We start from the raw sequence: 19,067 nt of genomic DNA, 5'->3' as shown, positions 1-19,067 counted from the left end.
TTTCGTAGCTCTGAGCAAAATGGAAAACCCACGCCGCGGATTTTGTATAATATATACGATTCACAAAAGTAATTATGAAAGGACTTGTACAGTATAGGTAGTTAGGTACCATATTATATCGTATATAGATACGTCACCACTATGACAAAAATGTTAAGTGCAGACCATCAAGGTGAAACGACTGCAACGTCAAAGTTCTGACTATACCTATATTAAACTTAAATATGATAGAAAGAAAATAATAAAAAAAAATCTCACGAAAAGCGAAATACGGTACCTACTGAGGGACATTATGTGTGTGTGTGTGAGGATAATAAAGACGGTAATTATTGAAAAACAAAATCTCGTCCCGAAACTAGGACATGGACGTTTTAGGAGGACGACGGCGAATAATATAATAATAATAATAATAAATACTAAGACCTTCGAACATGTCATGGACGAGCGTTCGTTACCATATACATTATAATATTATATAGGTAGGCACCAATAAAGTGAAAGGTGTGTGCTGTGCAGTGTATGAGTTTTGTGTGCGGTACAAGCGCTGTACATAATAATAATAATACCACTATACATATATATATATATATGAATATGTATACCTATTATAAAATAACATAATAAATAGCGATGGACGAAACTCATAACGAATGCAAAAAAAAAATAAAAAATTGGAATGGGTAATAATAATAAAATAAAATAATAATTACACGCAGAACACGTCAATTAATTTTCGTTTAATTGCTTAACTTACAACATATTATATTATATTGGTTAGCGCAACACGTATACGCTGCATATATATATAAATACATATAATATTAGTACCTATATGCATATAATTACGTGTGTATAGAGGTATATACGATTACATATGAACAAAACCGTTTTTCTTATTATATATACGTAGGCGTATAAATATATCGCGTACACGTACTGAATTTGTTGACAAGTTCACAACCGACAAATCGTACGCGTGCGAAAAACGGACGTTATAATATTATTATACATTTTACAGTTAGGTACCTATACGTTATAGTATGCGACGAGACGACAAAACGATTATAACAATATTAAAAGTATAACAATTTTTGCTCGACGAGTACAATAATAATAGTAATAATAATAATAACGATAACAATAATAATAATAATTATAATATTTCGGCCGGTGGTGTCGAGTGCGACATAAGATAGTAATAGGTATACAGCTGACATAATACTTATATAATTACTTATATATGGTTTATATTATTGGCCGCGATCCTTCCGTTTACGCTCACTTGCATCACTCGCCCGTCTTAAATTTGTTCTCCGTTCGTCATATATATGTATTCAAATTTTCAAATAGATGAGCACGCAACGATAATGATAAACATCCGACCTATTAACAGTTACCAAACCCTCTCTTTCGAGTGTTCTAACACTTGCGGTACCTATACTCACTTTCAGTCTCGAATCCGTATCAAAACATCGCACGATATGGTCGCAAATTCGTCTCTTCCACCACCCCCCATCAACCAATAACCACTTTTCGACGACGAACTATCGATATCATATTATGATGACAATAACAACTGCAACGTATCGACTTGCAATATCTCAAAAATAATATCACATTACCGTGCACTGCTGCAGAATAATGCACAATATACGAGTACCTATCACGTATGCACACATCTGCATCGATTGCACGCGTTATTTCATATTATTGTAGTGCCGGTTCGATAGAGACGTGTTGGAAAGAAAACGGACGGACCGAGCTTTAACGTATATACTGTATTAGGTATATATAACAATTAAAATTACATTTATCGAAATAATAAAATCTTAACCGAAAAAAAATATATAATGTTATATTATTATTAACACAAGAAAAATAATAATGTCCTTGGCTTACATATCCCCCCACCCACCCACCCACTAGGCTAGTACTCAAAAATCAGCTCTCTCCGAATCCAACTATATAATATCACTCAACAATAACGATATTTCGCTTATCCTAATTGTGGCTATACGTCTAAATAATTATCCTCGATGCCGTTCAGTATGTATTATGACAAAGAAAAAAAAATGATAAATAAATAAAATAAAAAATTCAAATATAATCAATAAACATTATATTTTAAGATCAATACACATAATACGAATAAAAATAATACGCTGGTAACAGGTTTTAGAAACATTCTCGACCACAATTTTGTACCATTAATTATCCGTGTAAATTATTTTTAATTTCGTTAAAAAATAATAATAATAATAACGTCTTAACGAGACAAATAATGTGTTCTGAATGAAAAAAAAAATATCGCATAAATAATAAAATTAAACGTAAATCTATATTTACATCAAAAATAGATAATACAAACACAAAACACTTAATAACATGGTATTTATTATATTTTTTTTTATTTAATAATAATAATTATTAGCTTAAATTATATTTATGTATAAATTATGTTATTTATAATATAATATATATTTATATATATTATTTATATATATTATATGGTACAAACGCAACGAATTTATTGAGGTAACAGGATTTTTTTTTTCATATTTCTTAAAAAATATGTGTTTATAATTGTATTCCAAAGCAACGAGAAACATAATCTATGTTTTATTTTTCGCGTTCTCGTAACTTATCTATAATATACATATACATAATAAAATGTTCATTTAAAAACTAATACGAAACTAAGGAATAAAAAATAAAAATACATAGCTTATATTCTAAGCGCGGTTAAAAGTTGAAAAAAAACCTTAAGGGAGGGTCAAAATATAATTATACAATAATGATAATAATAATAATAATAATAATAATGATGCCAAATATATAATAGTAATATAATAATAATAATAATATAATAATAATAATAATAATTATAATGATGGAGAACAAAAGAACCAACAGTGTTAAAACCATAATAAAAACTTAAAATATTTCATTATCTCAAAAAATAAAACGTATTTTCCTTTTAAAATAGATTAAGAAATATACTTCCAAAATATATATTTATAAATGTATTATTATATTAATAACATTATATATTTTATTTAAAAAATATTCAATCACAATGTTTGATCACGAATTCATACGAAAACCCTGGACGCTTTTTTTTTTTAATAATTATGATTAAATTTTCTTTTAAATTATTAGTTTTCGAGAAAAAAATTGGTTACATATATTATATATATATATGTCTGGAAACATTATAGAACTTTGGTCGAAATTCAAACATTTTTTTCTTTTCTTCTCTCGATATTTAACAACAAAAAAAAAAAAAAAACTGATAAAGACTTGCAGCGATATCGCACTGCTTCGGGCGCGTATGTAAAGGAAGACAGAGGCTGGGAAGCGTTAACGCAAACGCATACACATACACACATCGGACATTAAGTCCGTGTGAAAATTTATACAATCAAATATTGAGATGATGTCTGGATATATCGTGTGCGCACGCTTGTGACAAACCAAACGAACAATACAAGCATAAATGACGAATAAAAAAAAAAAATAAAGGAAAAAGAAAAGATAAGAAAAAGAAAAACAATGAGCAAGTACATAGTAATATTACTTACAAAAAAAAAAAAAAAAAATTTAACGGTAACTCATAGTTTCATACATTCATTCTTGTGTTTTATAAAATTGTTTTTTTTTTTAACGACAATATTTGTTTTAAAATAAATATTTTTAACACCTAACATTATGAACCACAAAGGTATATTATATAATAATAATAATATATGCAATAAATCTATGTATACACGCATAAATAAATAAATCTCTAAGTCTAAACAACTATGAAACTATGTTATATGATAATAACTATAATAATATTATACTTGTAGAGGAAATAAAATATAAAATAAGGCGAACGCTAACTTGTCCATCACCTTCTACAAGGAGAAAAAAAATGAAATAAACGTTTTTAGGTATTTGTTTTTAAATTTAATTCATTTAGACGGAATGTTTTTCTTTTTTTCAAACAAGATCCAAAAGACGAATGCCGAATCAGTGATTTTATGCCCAAATATCCCAAAAAAAAAAAAAAAAAATTGAAAGGTAAAACTAAAGCTAATGGGGTTAACAAAGATAACGAATTGGTTTTAGAAAAATATTTTGTACTCTTGTTGTGGAGGCAATGGTAGTTAAATCATTTTTATTCAATTGATATTTAAAAATACTATATACATAAATAAATATGTATAGGTACAGTTATTTTTTACACAAATCATCGTAAAGAATCAAAATTTGAGTGTGCGGATATAGTAAATTGATTTGAATCATTAAGATCTTTATAATTTTCAATTAAAAATATTAATAATAATGATGCAATTTACAATAAAACACACGAATACTGTAAACAGCAATATTGTCACATATAATTCATTTTAATCATTCTTTCTTTGTATATGTTTCTCACTTATTTATCTCTTTCGTGAACAAAATTTCTGCAAATTAATAAAAAGAAGAAAAAAAACCGAACATATCATAACGGATTAATATCTTATTTAAAATTGGAACAGCGTGTGTAGGAACTGAACGGCTTGTATTATATTGTTAATAATATATTTTTTTTAAATATTTTTTAACCTTGAGCACATCTCCTTTTACTGGCCTTTTGAGATTTGGTAACCAAACATTAAATACCTAAGCTAAGCATTAAAATCATCATAATATATGTACAAACTATTTCGCTCATAATAAAAATATATGTATACATATGCATTATACTCTAATATATAATATTATGCACTATTAAACATAACATAGTTAATAATATAATAATCGGATATTTTGAGCGCACATTATGCACTTTTATTTCATTAGTCATCGGAAGGATTACTTTTCTTATATATAGGTATATATATATATATGTATCATAATAATTAATTAAAAAAAATAACATAATTTAAATAATTAAAAATAAATAATATTAATAATTATGTGGTGTGTATTTGTGTAAGTGTGTGTAATTGTGTATTGGTGTATGTGTACATCAGTGTACGTGGTGTGTACGAGTAGTTTTGACCAACATCGCGTACGTGTGTAATGACGCTGTCGACGAGATCAGTTGGTAACTCTGTAATGACTCAAAATGTATTTAGTTGTCATGGTAACGTGGCTGTCGCTCAAATAGACGATGATGGGATTTGTCTTTAAAAATATTTGGCCAACCCTGAAAATAGAAAAAAAAAATTAGGGTTAAGCACCATATAAAACGGACAGCAAGCAATAGACGGTTTCGTCGCAAAATAAAAATTGGCTGGCGACTATATTATCGGAAGTTACGGAATCGTTTTGTTGTCCGTCGACGGTCGTGTACCGAAATGAACGGCAGAATATCGTTTAGATAAAAACATTAATAATAATATAAAAAAAAAAAACAATAACAGTGCGATAAACACGTAATAGGTTGATAGGTAGGTAGGCGGAGCACTACGACTGCATTTCGCGATTTCGATATAAACGACACGATTCGGAGATTTTGTACTCGGTCGGTGTCTCGATGTGGAAAAACATCACCGGCCTAATTGGCGATGTATAATACATTATTATTAGGTAGGCGGTTTACATCGTAAATAATGTTAATAATAATATGATGGTCGCGAGGATATTACGCGAACGCGGCGTAGTACAAACACGACGGCTGTGTAACGAGTCGAGACTAGTCCCCCTTGACACCGGACGGCGGACGGGTTCGCGAATTAATGTTATCAATTATTATTATCATATTATTATAAAAAAAAAAACAAATAAATAACACTCGTTCGTGTCTGATGACCGTCGGATATAAACCAGTAGCGGGGCCCACAAGCGATAAAAAGAAAACGGGTTAAACTCGAGCCGCCCGCCCGATGAACAGCTATATATAGAGTTGTATATCATCATAGGTATAATATAATAACAATATTATGATATTACATATGATTCCGACGACGGTAAAAATAATAAAAAAATCATAATAATTTAATGTACGAGTCTCTTACGTGTGAACGAGTGCGAGGAGTGCGGGCTCGTGTCTCTTCTCTTCGCATATTGCAGATGGTGTCGATTTGTGTGTGTGTATGAGTGTGTACGGGATGGTGTTGTGTTGTGTGTGGTTTATATATATTTAAATATATAATAATAATAATATATTATCATTATTATATTAATAATAACAGTACGCTATTATTGTTATAAATATAATATTTTTGGTGGTGAGTGGTGTGTGTAGGTATTTTGTGTAATTGTGTGTTATTTTCGCTTGGCGTGCAGCATCTCCATGAGCAACGTCTGCGTGGGAGCACCGCCGCTACAGTGCTTCAAGTAGAGACTCTCCTCGCCCCTGGTGGCTATGTGATGGATTTCTGGTAGCACGGACAACAACTTGGTAAATTTGTCCTGTAAAAACGATCAAAATCGAGACGTTAAATGTGGGATCGTTACTAAAATATGTTATCTATATAATATAATTCTTCGATGATTTTATTTCAAATCTCGTTTACCTGTACTTGAGAGTTGGCTGTGATGCAATAGTCCAACAAAGCCTTCAACACTTGCTCGTGACCTTCGTGAACGTGTTTACTGTTACCGATCCCTTTGACGTCTATAGCAGAAAACAAAAACAACAAAACTGTTAAAACCCGTCATTTCTAAAGTATACCAAACGCGGTACACAGGACGTGATCCGGAGGATTTGATCTAAACTCTACGAATTGTCTGTCGTTATTGCTGGTTTCGTTTAAATCTTTAAATCCTTTAGACAAGCCATGTGTATACGAGTGGGTGGATAAGAGGGGAGTAATGTACGTCTTCTGTATAATAACAACGACTTACCGGGGTTCAACAGTAGCAGGAACTTTAAGCAAATGTAATCGCCAACGTCGAACTTGAGCTCCTGTAACCTGTCGATGACCTGGGCGAAACAATCGGCCATCGAGGTGACGCCGAGCAGGCCGAGCGCGAGCAGATCGAACTTTTGCCCGTTGTGCAACATGATCTCGTTGGCCAGATTGTTGTGCATGTGCTGGTGGATGTGATCCAACACTAGCATGTCCGACCACGAGTGCTGCAACAGTTTCATCTGGTCGTCAACCTAGAAAAAAAAAAAAATAATAACGTTTAGTAAATCGGATTCACAAACAAAAAAAAAACCATATGCCTAGGTAGTATAATATTTTAACTTATATAATATACACATAATCGAGCAGATACGAAATATCATCTTTCCGGCGATGGCGGCGATACGACGTAATACCATAGACGACTGGTGGGTATGAGCTTAATATAATATTATAGAGGTAATCTCAGAATAATAATACGTATAACATTATAACTTCGTAAATCAACAACAGTGCCGTGCACGTTAAGTTCACACGTTTGAGCGATGATAATGACGTTTTATTGTATATGCGCACATAATATTGCGTTATATACCGGCTAATATTATACGGCGTGTACTTAGCCGCCGCGTCTTAGAATTAATTATATCGCAGCTTCGGGGCATCTCCTCTACCGCCGCGGTAGACGGCGGAACGTTATACCGCGGCGGGGTTGAACGCATCATCATATACTGCAGGGGGATGATGGGCTTATGCCGGGGACGCGTGGTGTCTTGTTGCTCGACCGTGATTACGACGACGGGTCATGGCGCGTAGTGGGTATAGGATTAAATTTATATCAATTCCCGTCGCCCCTGTCCACTGCTGGTGCTGCTGCCGCTGCGGATATTCTCTTCGCACATATACCTAGGTATATGTACATATACCTAACAACGATATCGTCGTTACACGGGTATAAAAAATATGTACGCGTGTTGTATTCACGGCACATCGCGCGATCGGAGCGTATAATATTATGATCAGACCTACTTGCAGCATTTACGCGTAACGAATCGTAAGACCTTGAAAAGTGAAAGAAGAGTCTGTGACGGCGGTGGTTGCGCCGTATATAGAAGTGTATTACACATACATACATACATATATACGTATAGATGCATAGTACATCTACTGCACGGTATATAATAATAGTAATAATAATGATATAATAATAATAGGTATAATACAGGTATAAGGTATATATACGTATATAAATCCGTAACGACTGCGTGCACTCGTTTTCGGTCGGACGGTAATTTCGTTTTTATATATTCTCGTCAGAGTCCGAGACGTACACACAAGACGACGATTACTATTACACTACAACTGCTATATATAGTTACTATACTACTTCTACTACTACTACTACTAACACTAACACTATACAACGACCACGACTATAACAAAATAACTACTATTACTTCAATAACAACAATAACAAAACAGCCATCTTTAGTCCAGTGTTTCTCAACCTGTGACTCGTGAAAAGCTCACGATATAAACGATAATCAAAGGTAATCTCGATTAATAGAAAAACTGAAATCGTTATTTACATAATATTGAATATCGGCGTTGTCCGCACAAACCTTACTGGATTCTAATCCTTTATTTTTCATGTGGATACGTCTGTGTAAAAAATACATTTTCCTACTTATTATTATATTCAAAAAATAAACATCGAAATAAATTGGACGTACAGAATATTTTAAGAATAAATAACATATATTGAAGTCCTCGTTCGTTATTAAAACAAAACCGATTGTGAAATATATAAATCATAATAATTGTATAAGTATTTCACTTTACTTTTGTACATTAAATGATTAAATTTTTATGCTACGCAGCTTTTTTAACAAAAGACTCCTCCCCGCAGAAATGAAAACAACGTATTCATTTTTTAATAAACAAAAAAATTAAGTTATAAGATCAAATAATAGATATATATATATAGAAATTTTCAAAACGTATATAGAGACAGAACTCGGATATAAAAAGGTTAAGAACCGCTAATTTATATATTAATTCTACAAAGTGCTGCTATTACGTCTTGGTACAAATTAACATTCCACCCGTTATACTCTGTGTCAGTAGTTGTAGTCGTCGTCGCGGTCGGTGCGAGAAAATCCGAAAAGAAAAAAAAAAGGTTTTAAAAATAACTTAATACAGTAATGCGTTACGCGCGTTATTACGTGAGTCTTAATTTTTTTTTTTTATACACTCCGTCTCATCTGCGTTTTCCGCTTTCACCGCAGGATAGAACCTTGAAGCTCAAGGCCAATGCCGGCGATTTCACTCGTACGCGCGCGTGGAAAATCCGATACGCCGCCGTAAGAAAAACGACGCCATCGTACCACGGCAGTATAAAGCGAGGTATTTCCACGGCAGGACGAGAACGTACAACGCTCGATATTACCATCGAGACCTGCAGTGCAGCGTGCCTAATCATCGCCGTCATCATCATTATTTTTTTTTTCATTATATAGGGTTGGCCACCATGTCTATTTTTAATATAATATTTTATATACGCTACATAGGTGTTGTTATATATACACACACAATAATATATCGTTAGAACGCGTTCCCGCTGATTTTATTAATCCACGAGAACCTTGTAATCGTAAAAATGGGACATTTGACATGTGGCGTACTGGATACACGCCAAAAAAAACTATATACAATAATAATAATAATAAACAACGACGACGACGTAACATGGGAGTACGTTTTATTATCGTTACCTACGCGCGTTATACATAATAATATAGTTTTTTTTTTTAATATCAGTGAAATTGCGATATCACATACGTACGTAGGTATATTGCATCGTGTGTATCGTCGTAGACGTTGGAATATTTTGCTATTATACACGATATTACGTACCGATGAGTAGCAACAATAAGTGTTATAAAATGTATCGAAACGATCAAAACTCGTGCATGACATCATTTTAAAAATTATTCTTTTTTTTTTTGTCTTATAATGACGTCAAGAAAACTCCCGGCCGCAGCCGTCTGCACTGCACCCATATTATATTATTATGTCGATATACATATACTACGCCAAAGTATAATCTCTGAGCATCATCGCGCGTAGTAGACACAACGCTGTACGCGGCGAGTGCAGCTGCACCGGGAAAAAAAGTGCACGTCTGAACGTCAGAGTGGCGTATGATAATAATTACAGAAACTTATCGGACAACCGGTTGGACTATAATATAATATATAAGTGTACGTGTCAACACCACGCCACGCGGGATCGTGACGTGATGCACATAACGAGACATGATTGTGATATTTACAGGCTAATTCTTCTGTTAATGAGTTGGTCACGCAAAAGTTTAAACACGTTGCCCACGGTTCGTTCTCAAATCGTGGCTGTAATGTAGTTGAGCATAAAAAAAAAATGAGGTTTGGATGAGATTCGCATGTAGCCACCCTCGGATCAACCGCAATCTACAGGTGGGTGTGTGGGTGTTTCAAGTATATTGTGGATTTAAATATTTTATCTTATACTCATAAGATATTATATTATTATAATTATAAAGATTTATTTGAAGATCTTACTATTCGAATCGGTAAAATCGAGAAACAATAGATTTGATCAAATGTTACACAACAACACAACGCATATATTACATTATTATGTAGGTATTTGTTAAATTAAAAAAATTAAATTGCGTAATCAACAAACGATTTACAGCAGCAAATCGTCTCGATGATTGTATTCTGCGCACATCCCTAAATGCATCACAATATATATATTCAATATTTTTGATTATTTATTAAAACAATAAATTCACGATTTATTAGTGCACATCAGCGCAATAATAAGTATACCTACATAATGTGTGCGTAGCGCGTTGTACTAAATAGGAATTATATAACAGGTGTGGACGATTTATTGAGGTAGAAACGACACTAGAGTTTGATAATACTTAGGAAAAAAATCTTTCTCGCAGCATTATTACTATACGTTTTATAATATTTAAATGAATAACGAGGAAAGGATAGCATGACACAGAACACGTCATGTGAATGTGGATATTAAGTATCTACTTATATACATTAATTGTGTTTGGCGTAAACATGTCACCGCCGTGCGATTTATACGGCACAACTCGGGATCGCAATATTATAATTATTATATAATATAATATATCAAAGGGTGGGAAAAACGAACGAATCCGAAACCCACGTGTATAGTCTGATTGGACATATCGCCTTATAGTCGCTTGTATACGGCGCGACGCGACACAAGGGCACACACTACACACGATAATAATATCAATAATAATAATAATAATAACACGCGTTTAATGAAATACTAAACAAATCTCGGGCCGATGAACTTCGGGTAAAAAATAAACTACAATAGTAGCAGTTGCCTGTGTATGGAACGACGGAGTCAGTGTCCACCGTGATGTTGATATTATATATATTATGTTGTTATAGGTAGTTTTTTCTTCGGCACTTCCGCGTGCAGCGTGAGCATGTGTGTGATATTTCCCCCCCTTTTTATATTGTTCGTCGACTGCGTTTATAGTCAGAAGAGCATCGTCGATTTCAAGGTGACAAAAATTGGCATTAGGTTCACGACACTTAATATTTACACTAAAAACAGCGTGTACACGCGTTTTTCTATTATTGTTATTTCTAAGTATAAATATAACAGATACACAAACACACACACACACAAGTGTTCTTAACCCGCGGTCGTCGCAGAAAACAATGAACTTGAAGAGTGCATTTATAACTCATTGTAAGCATAATATGGCGCGGGAAGTTGATATCTGTGATATCTGAGAGAATAGACGCCGTCCTGTTGCCGAAAAGACAAATAAATAATATTATAAGACCCGACACGTATAGACAATAATAATATTTAATTGGCGGACGTATAGACGGGGGCCGCGAGTATTTGCGAGTCCAATCCTTAAACTTATTCTGTTTTTTTTTTTTTTTTTTGGCAACCCCGAAAAATAGGTCATCGGAACAGCGCGGCGGCGACGTTGTTAGCGATATAATCGGTATAACGCGTGAGGGGTGTCGGGTGGGTCGTATTATATATATATATTATATTTATATACGTCTCGCGTTATTTGGCGCGCGAACAAACACAATCGGCGAAAAATATAAACGAAGCCCTTTGCGAACAAAAAAATAAATAAAAACGTAGACGACGGAGGAGAAGACGCGAAAAAAGACGAAGAGGAGGAGAACAGTTTAAGGTTTTCACATGGAAACCAAAAAAACAATAATAATAATATTATAATAACGGAAATAAAAACTCATCGACCGGAATGCGTCTAACTGGCAAATAATATTGCACAAGCCCTATCGAATAAAAAACGAAGCGTTTATAATAATAGTATCGTAATAAATGGGACACGATACTATGTATATGTATAGCGAAGTACAGGCGTCTTGGGCGACCTACAGACACACACACTCGCGGACTCGCGCACGCGCACATACGCGATGACGTATATCCCTTCCCACCCGCGCCCGACAAAGATCGATCCCTGGCCTGACCATGACCTACCGTACACAACCAAATTAACCTAGTTGCAAACTGCACCCCTCTGCGAACGTTTAACCCCCGGTGTCGCCTACACGATGGCTTAATAATGTCCGACCACCTCCCCTCGACTGCGAGCGTAAACGACATATTATACGATTATAATATTATACATGAATAACATCGAATTATAAAAATATATTATTATATATTATGTATAAAAAGTGTTATTTTTTTGTCGCTCTGATGGAGGCCGCCAAGCATTTCCCATTTTCGACGAAAACTCCCCAGAGACAATATGTACTTCCTACCCTTCCGTATACATCACGCAAAATATAGGGTAAGCCGACCTTTGGACGAAAAAAAATGCAGAAAAGTTTTTTACGTTAAAATAACCGACTCTCATTTAACAACTCTAATATAAAACTCGATTATAATACATATATAATATGTATAAACGTCATTATGACACGGCAATATAATACTCGATTATCATCGTTATACCACGGTTAAAATATTATAGACGTGTATTATACACACGTATAATACGAGTGACTATATTATACTCAAAATCATCTTTTTTATTCATGATTTGTACCATACCGTCATGGTTTCTAAAAATATAAAAACTCTTACATAAGTGTATAGAATTAACATCATGTCTGCAGCACATCTATAAAAATGAAAAACTATATGGTTTTAGAAATGCAGTCACACGTTATCGGTATGGTTACTAAAATATTATTGTTAACACGTGTGACATCCAAATAAAAATTACATAAAATTTACTGCGTATATTTATACAAACCGTTACGTAAGATACAAACAAGAAATAATATCATCCAACAAGTAAATTAATTTCGTTACAAAAATATCCTCCGAGGCTCCTATAAACAATATTATAATATATTTCATATTAATATGCTATTGTAATTTGTAATACCAGTTTTAAATTCACATTTACAATTTTCAGAAATGAAAGTTTTTTTCATTTTCAAACGTAATATGCGAGACTCCTGACCTTGGCTCTCGCGTTGTTTACAATATGTATTTATATATATTTATATATTTTTATTTTATTTTAAAAATTCTCCAAAAACAAAATTCTATAATAATTTCCGTCAAGTAAACAATAATATTATTCTCTCGGCATTCTTTCAGTTAAAATAAAACATTGTTTATGCATAGAACATTGTGCTTAAAACACGTTTTGGATTTTTAACCGTTTTGCAAAACGCATAATATATATTGTTTTATTTTGTACGTACGCGCATATTATATATAAAAAAAAAAAAAAAAAACTGAAACCGAGTAATGAATATAAATATATTCCGAAATATTTGTGTCACGGGCGTAATGCAAACTTTTCGCCTCGTCGTTCGTGCGCTAAACAACAGTCGTGTAATGTTTATAATACATACATCAGTATTATTATACATACACGTATCTAATGGGAGTTGCCCGTCGTACAATGATATGGGAGCACACGCGAGTACATAATATAGTGTATCCATCCGGTCCACATTTTATATTTATTCAAGTATATTATTTGATTCATTTTAATTATTAAAAACGTTCAGAATTGTCTTAAAAAATAATTTGATATTTACAAACATACAACGCATACCTAATACGTGTACATCATAAGTTATTTTAATAAATACAAAGTATTTGATAAAATACGACCACAACTGAAACAACAATTGGAATATTCTCTCTTGTTGAAAAAAATCTACAATATTTAAAACTTTCGAGACTTCAAATGTTTTAAACTAGCCTAAATTGGTAATTATCGGTCAAAAAAAAAAAGTATTCTATAATTCGACAATTAAATATAACATGTAATCAAATCGTGTTTCTTCGAACTGGCACAAAAATGCTGATGGCTTGGTATTAGCGTAAATAACGCAAAAGTTTGAGAAAATATTTTAATATTTAATTGGTACTCGGCTATTGTTAGTATCGAAACCTATATTATGAGTAAATGTGTCGATAGCAATCGAAAGTATATGAAAAAAAATGAAAACTATATATTTAAAAACTAGGGAAAGAATGATGGGATGGCGGGTTTATCGAGTAGTACTACAACGGTCGAACTTTCGTTCGGGGGCGCTCCTTTCCGGCCATCTATACGTCACCAGCGAATATTTCCACCACGCCATCGATATGACCCAGAAAAAAAAACACAAACACACACTAAAGTGATATTAGTGTACAATTTACCGACGAACGAACACAAATGAAATATTTAACTAAATTCGCAACTGCCGGTCGTGCAAAACGAGGTTAAATATTTCAAATAAATAAATTGTAAAATTTTAACAATAATAGGAAATTTAAACGTATAAAAAATCGTGCTTTATTTCTGATTCGTACAGTATCGTGACTATGTAGCATTTTCCGAACTCTATTACCGGTGCAGGCGGACAATGCAGCCAGCGGGATATCGGGACTTTTCTCGGTACGGTTGGGAGTAGGCGGTAATTTTTATAATTAACAAATGGAGGCATTCCTGCTTTATAGACTGTAGATAAAAATATATATTGAATATTATTGTTTCGTGTTAAACCATTACTGACATTGTTAAAAATAATGTATTAGATAAAAACATACTGTGCAAACTGTATTAATATACTATTCTGTTTTTATTAAGCGGAGTACTGCAACGTTATTCTACACGCTCGATAATCACTAACTATATCGAGGGCGTCGTGTTCCACAAGACTTCGAGATAAGCACGTGTACCCCCCAAAAATATGCCCAGGACGAAATGGTTTTTTTTTCCGGGGCCGAATGTTCAAGTCCGCCGCCGAGCCCTATCGTGACGAGTATCGTCGCCACACGCCCACACGGCATACGTATTATAATTATTCATAATATTATGAGTCGAGGGCGACATCGCCGTTCCGACTCGATTGAACACACAACAATAATAAAGTATTTTATCAACGACGACGACGACAACGACGACGTCGGCGGAACGGCAACGCCGACACAATGTAATGAGCATCGTCAAAAGGCGGAGAAGGCGGCGGCGCGAAGCGGAGGGAACGGCGCGAGCACCACCGCCACCACCGCCGAGGACGTCTCCGCCACCGCCGCCGCCGCCGACCCCCTAAATCGGGCCCCCGGGACGACTGCGGCCGCGACTACCGCACACACACACACACAATACGGGGCCGGTGCCGCCGCGACCATCGGTTTGTCTTTGTGCCGGGCCAACGAGCGCCATGCGCTTACTCGCCGGCACGGTACGCCGCCGAACGTTATTATATTTATACGCTCGTCTTTTTTCGTAAATTATTTTTAACCGACGACGCGCGCAAAATCAAAAAAACGTCTGTACGATAAACGGCATAGGTATACGCCGTAACGTTATTATACACGACGAGCGCGTTCGAGCGGTATAGCTGTAAAAAAAGCGCTTTCGTATTTTACGTTTTCCCGTTTAATTATTAAACGTTCACGGCGATAAAATATGCGCGAATCCCACGGGATTTCGCGTGTTCCCGGGCGGGCCGAGTCCCGCCGTCGCACGCACCGCGCGACGACATAACGCAACAAACCTGCAGCTCTTACGCGATACATAACGAGAACAATATATATAATAATAGTGTATATATACAATCGTTGCTGCGGCCAACTCGTTTTTTTTTTTTTCGGCGGCTACACATAATAATATATCATTTCGATCGTAATTAAATAATAAATACGAAAAAAAAAATAAATCGCACGCACGGCATCTACGGCGGCATTGTTCTACACACACACACACACGCGCGCGCGCGTACACAATCGGTTTCGAGTCGTTGGGCTTTCTGTGCGCCTGAGTTGCGCAAAACCGCGCGGGCCGGTCGCCGCGCCAATGTGAGTGCGAGAGCGTTACGTACACACAACAACGACGACGACGACGGCGACGACGACTTGCTGAGTGCTTGCGCGTGTGTGCGGCGGCGATGAACTTGGCCTCATTTTTTATTTCGTTCGTACGTCCACTCTACCCCTCCCCCCCTCGGCACTTTAATCATATTTGCAACCAACCCGAACCGCGAAACGATCGGTCTGCCGCTGTTTTCATAATGGACCGATCACGCGCGGGCGTGTACAAACACGAGATTGAACACATATATACATGCATACGAGTCTAATAATATATGATCACTTATTATTATTATTATTATTGAATCATATCTAAATAGGTTTTACACGTATCGGCCGTCACTCGAGTGTATATCGATGCTCACGTCGTCGGCTCACCCTTTATCGGGTTTTTTTAAACTTAAAATCTATGAGCAGTATAGTATAAGATCCTTACCTTCAAATCTTTGAAAAACACCGAATTCCGCGCCCAGTCCACCTGCGAGAACAGATTCTGGTCGAGCACCTTGCACATGAGTTCGAAAAGATCGACCTCGCACTGGTTGTACGTCTGGTTCTGCAACAGGCCGAACAGCGAGCTCTGCCACTCCCGGTCGTCCAGGCCCTGCACAAAGTCCCGGATCATGGGCGACATGCCCTTGACGCCGGTGCCGCCGACCACGTTGGCGGTCGCGGCCGCGGCGGTCGACGTGCTACCGCCGCCGTCCACCATCTGCTGTTGCTGTTGCTGCTGTTGCTGTTGCTGCTGCGGCGACACGTGGTGCTGCTGCTGTTGCTGTTGCTGCTGGTGCGCGGACAACAGGTAGTTCTTGGGCGACGATGGTGGCGACCACATTTTGTTGACGGACAACATGGACGCGGCCGGGACCGCCGACTGCTGTTGCTGTTGCTGTTGTTGCTGTTGCGCCTGCTGGTGATGTTGCTGGAGCGGCGAAGGCGGCACGCCGCCGTTCGCTCCGGTCATGTTGGTCACTCCCGTGCTGTTGTTGTTGTTGTTGCTGCTGCTAGTGTTGTTGTTGTTGTTGTTGTTGTTGCCGTTGGCCGATGCCACGATTTGCAGCGTCATTTGCGAGTGTTGGTTGACCACGCACGTAGTGCCTCCGGCGCCGGTGGCCAGAGACCCGAGTCCGGCCTGGCCCAGAGCCACGGCGATCGGGCTGGGAGACGAGTCGGGTGAGGACGTCAACGAAGACACCTGTTCGAGAACAAACATAAACGTATTAAAATACATACACCATGATATTAAATCTAAGTTTCTATCCTTTTTTTTTGTGCGAGTTAGGAGTGTGTAAAATATTACATTTCGGTTGGGTATAGAGAAAACAAACAAGAGTTCTGACATTTTCCTTTTAGCGCAAACCGTCTGTCACTTATAGCGGGCCTAAATTAATAAAATATCGAAACTCTGCACGAAACGAGCTTTTGGCTACCGGTATAAGCGTATAAAAATAATGTTAATTACGGGACGGAGGTTGTGTGAAATTTCCATTTCGTACCAGTTTAAACAACTACGCACATTTTACTGAGCCTACGCGATCGCGTAGGACACCAACATCGGTCGCAATAATCATGTTCGTTGTAACGACGATCGCGAGTTATATTTTCATTATTATAATAAGTGAAATTGATTACCGCAAAAATTACCCACGCAAATACGTAAATAATATTGTTATGTGATGATGTGCGTTCGTCCGATGAAAAAATAATATCGATGCAGGTACACCACACACCGTTATTACTCAGAAACAATAACGTATAATTATTTTGTATGAAACTCATCGTTTGAAAACGCAGAAAAATCGAACGTCGGTGCGATCGTAATGATGCAATAGGTATTGGAAACGATATAAATCAAATAAAACTGATCGAAAACGCACGGTTTTATCATTATTATGTTGTATAAGTACTTCCTATACATTTTAAAGTTGAGATTTTTTTTTTTTTGAAGAGAAGAAACCTAAAATTCTATAAACACATGGACAATATAAATATCTAATCTACGGGTGGGCAAAAGACTTCGATTGAATTAAAAGGTTATAATAATTAATGTAAGTTTCGCGTGAAAAACGCTTATACTCGTAATGTGGTTTTAAAAATTAATTTGCTATTTTAATTTATATGCCCTTGGTTAATTGTGATTTATGATAAGGCATTATACATATAAACACCGAAAAAAGTTCAAAGTGATTTTTCATGTCATTTTATTTGTATTTTTTGCTTAGACGTTACCGAACGTATCTAAGCACGATAATATTATGAAAACCGCAAACTCGTCTCACCTGGGGAATCTGAATTTCTTGTTTGATGTGCAAACTGGACACCGATGATGTGATGGTGGAGCCTGGGTACTGGCCTAGCGTAACCGCGTCGCCGGCCAACATGGCGAATTGGTGGTGGTTGTTGGCTCCGGCCGACGTGACCACGCCGCCGCGCAACGTCTGCACGGCCATCTGTCGCTGACGCATCATCTGCAACTTTCTCGCCCTGTCACGTTTGTACATCGGACCGAATTTGTTTCGTCCTCCTCGCATCCTGTCCGCTCGGACGGCTGAAATACAAAACAACACACTATTAGTCAAATCGTTCAACTTGACAGATTAGATTGTTTTAGAACTTAATATTGATCTATAAACGATATGTTTTAACGTTATCACTATTTGTACATTATATACCACTGAAAAGAGCACAATAACAAACTATATATAAACGCTATAGCGGCATGAGAAAACGGTGGGTGTCAAAATGGGGTACATCGTTTAATCTTGACTGTGAAGGGAGGAGGATAAAATAGAAATGTGTGTGTTC

General features: G+C 35.9%; 1 protein-coding gene across 2 annotated transcripts in view; it reads right to left on the bottom strand.

The window, feature by feature from the left end:
* Nucleotides 1-2,102: 2,102 nt before the first annotated feature.
* The window catches only part of LOC114126050 (nuclear hormone receptor FTZ-F1-like), a 62,319-nt gene continuing 45,354 nt past the window's right edge, over nt 2,103-19,067 (bottom strand). For both annotated transcript variants that reach the window (XM_050201907.1, XM_050201908.1), the window contains exons 5-10: nt 18,542-18,810; nt 16,699-17,457; nt 6,826-7,084; nt 6,495-6,595; nt 5,994-6,390; nt 2,103-5,182 (exon numbers count right to left, since the gene is read on the bottom strand). In XM_050201907.1, coding sequence (XP_050057864.1) covers nt 6,244-6,390; nt 6,495-6,595; nt 6,826-7,084; nt 16,699-17,457; nt 18,542-18,810 — 1,535 coding nt within the window. In that variant the 3' untranslated portion in view covers nt 2,103-5,182; nt 5,994-6,243. The remainder of the gene's footprint in view (nt 5,183-5,993; nt 6,391-6,494; nt 6,596-6,825; nt 7,085-16,698; nt 17,458-18,541; nt 18,811-19,067) is intronic.

The sequence above is a fragment of the Aphis gossypii genome, chromosome 2, assembly GCF_020184175.1.
Source record: "Aphis gossypii isolate Hap1 chromosome 2, ASM2018417v2, whole genome shotgun sequence".
Lineage (NCBI taxonomy): Eukaryota > Metazoa > Arthropoda > Insecta > Hemiptera > Aphididae > Aphis > Aphis gossypii.
The sequence above is the reverse complement of the archived record's forward strand: the minus strand, read 5'-3'. Positions and strand labels throughout refer to the sequence as shown.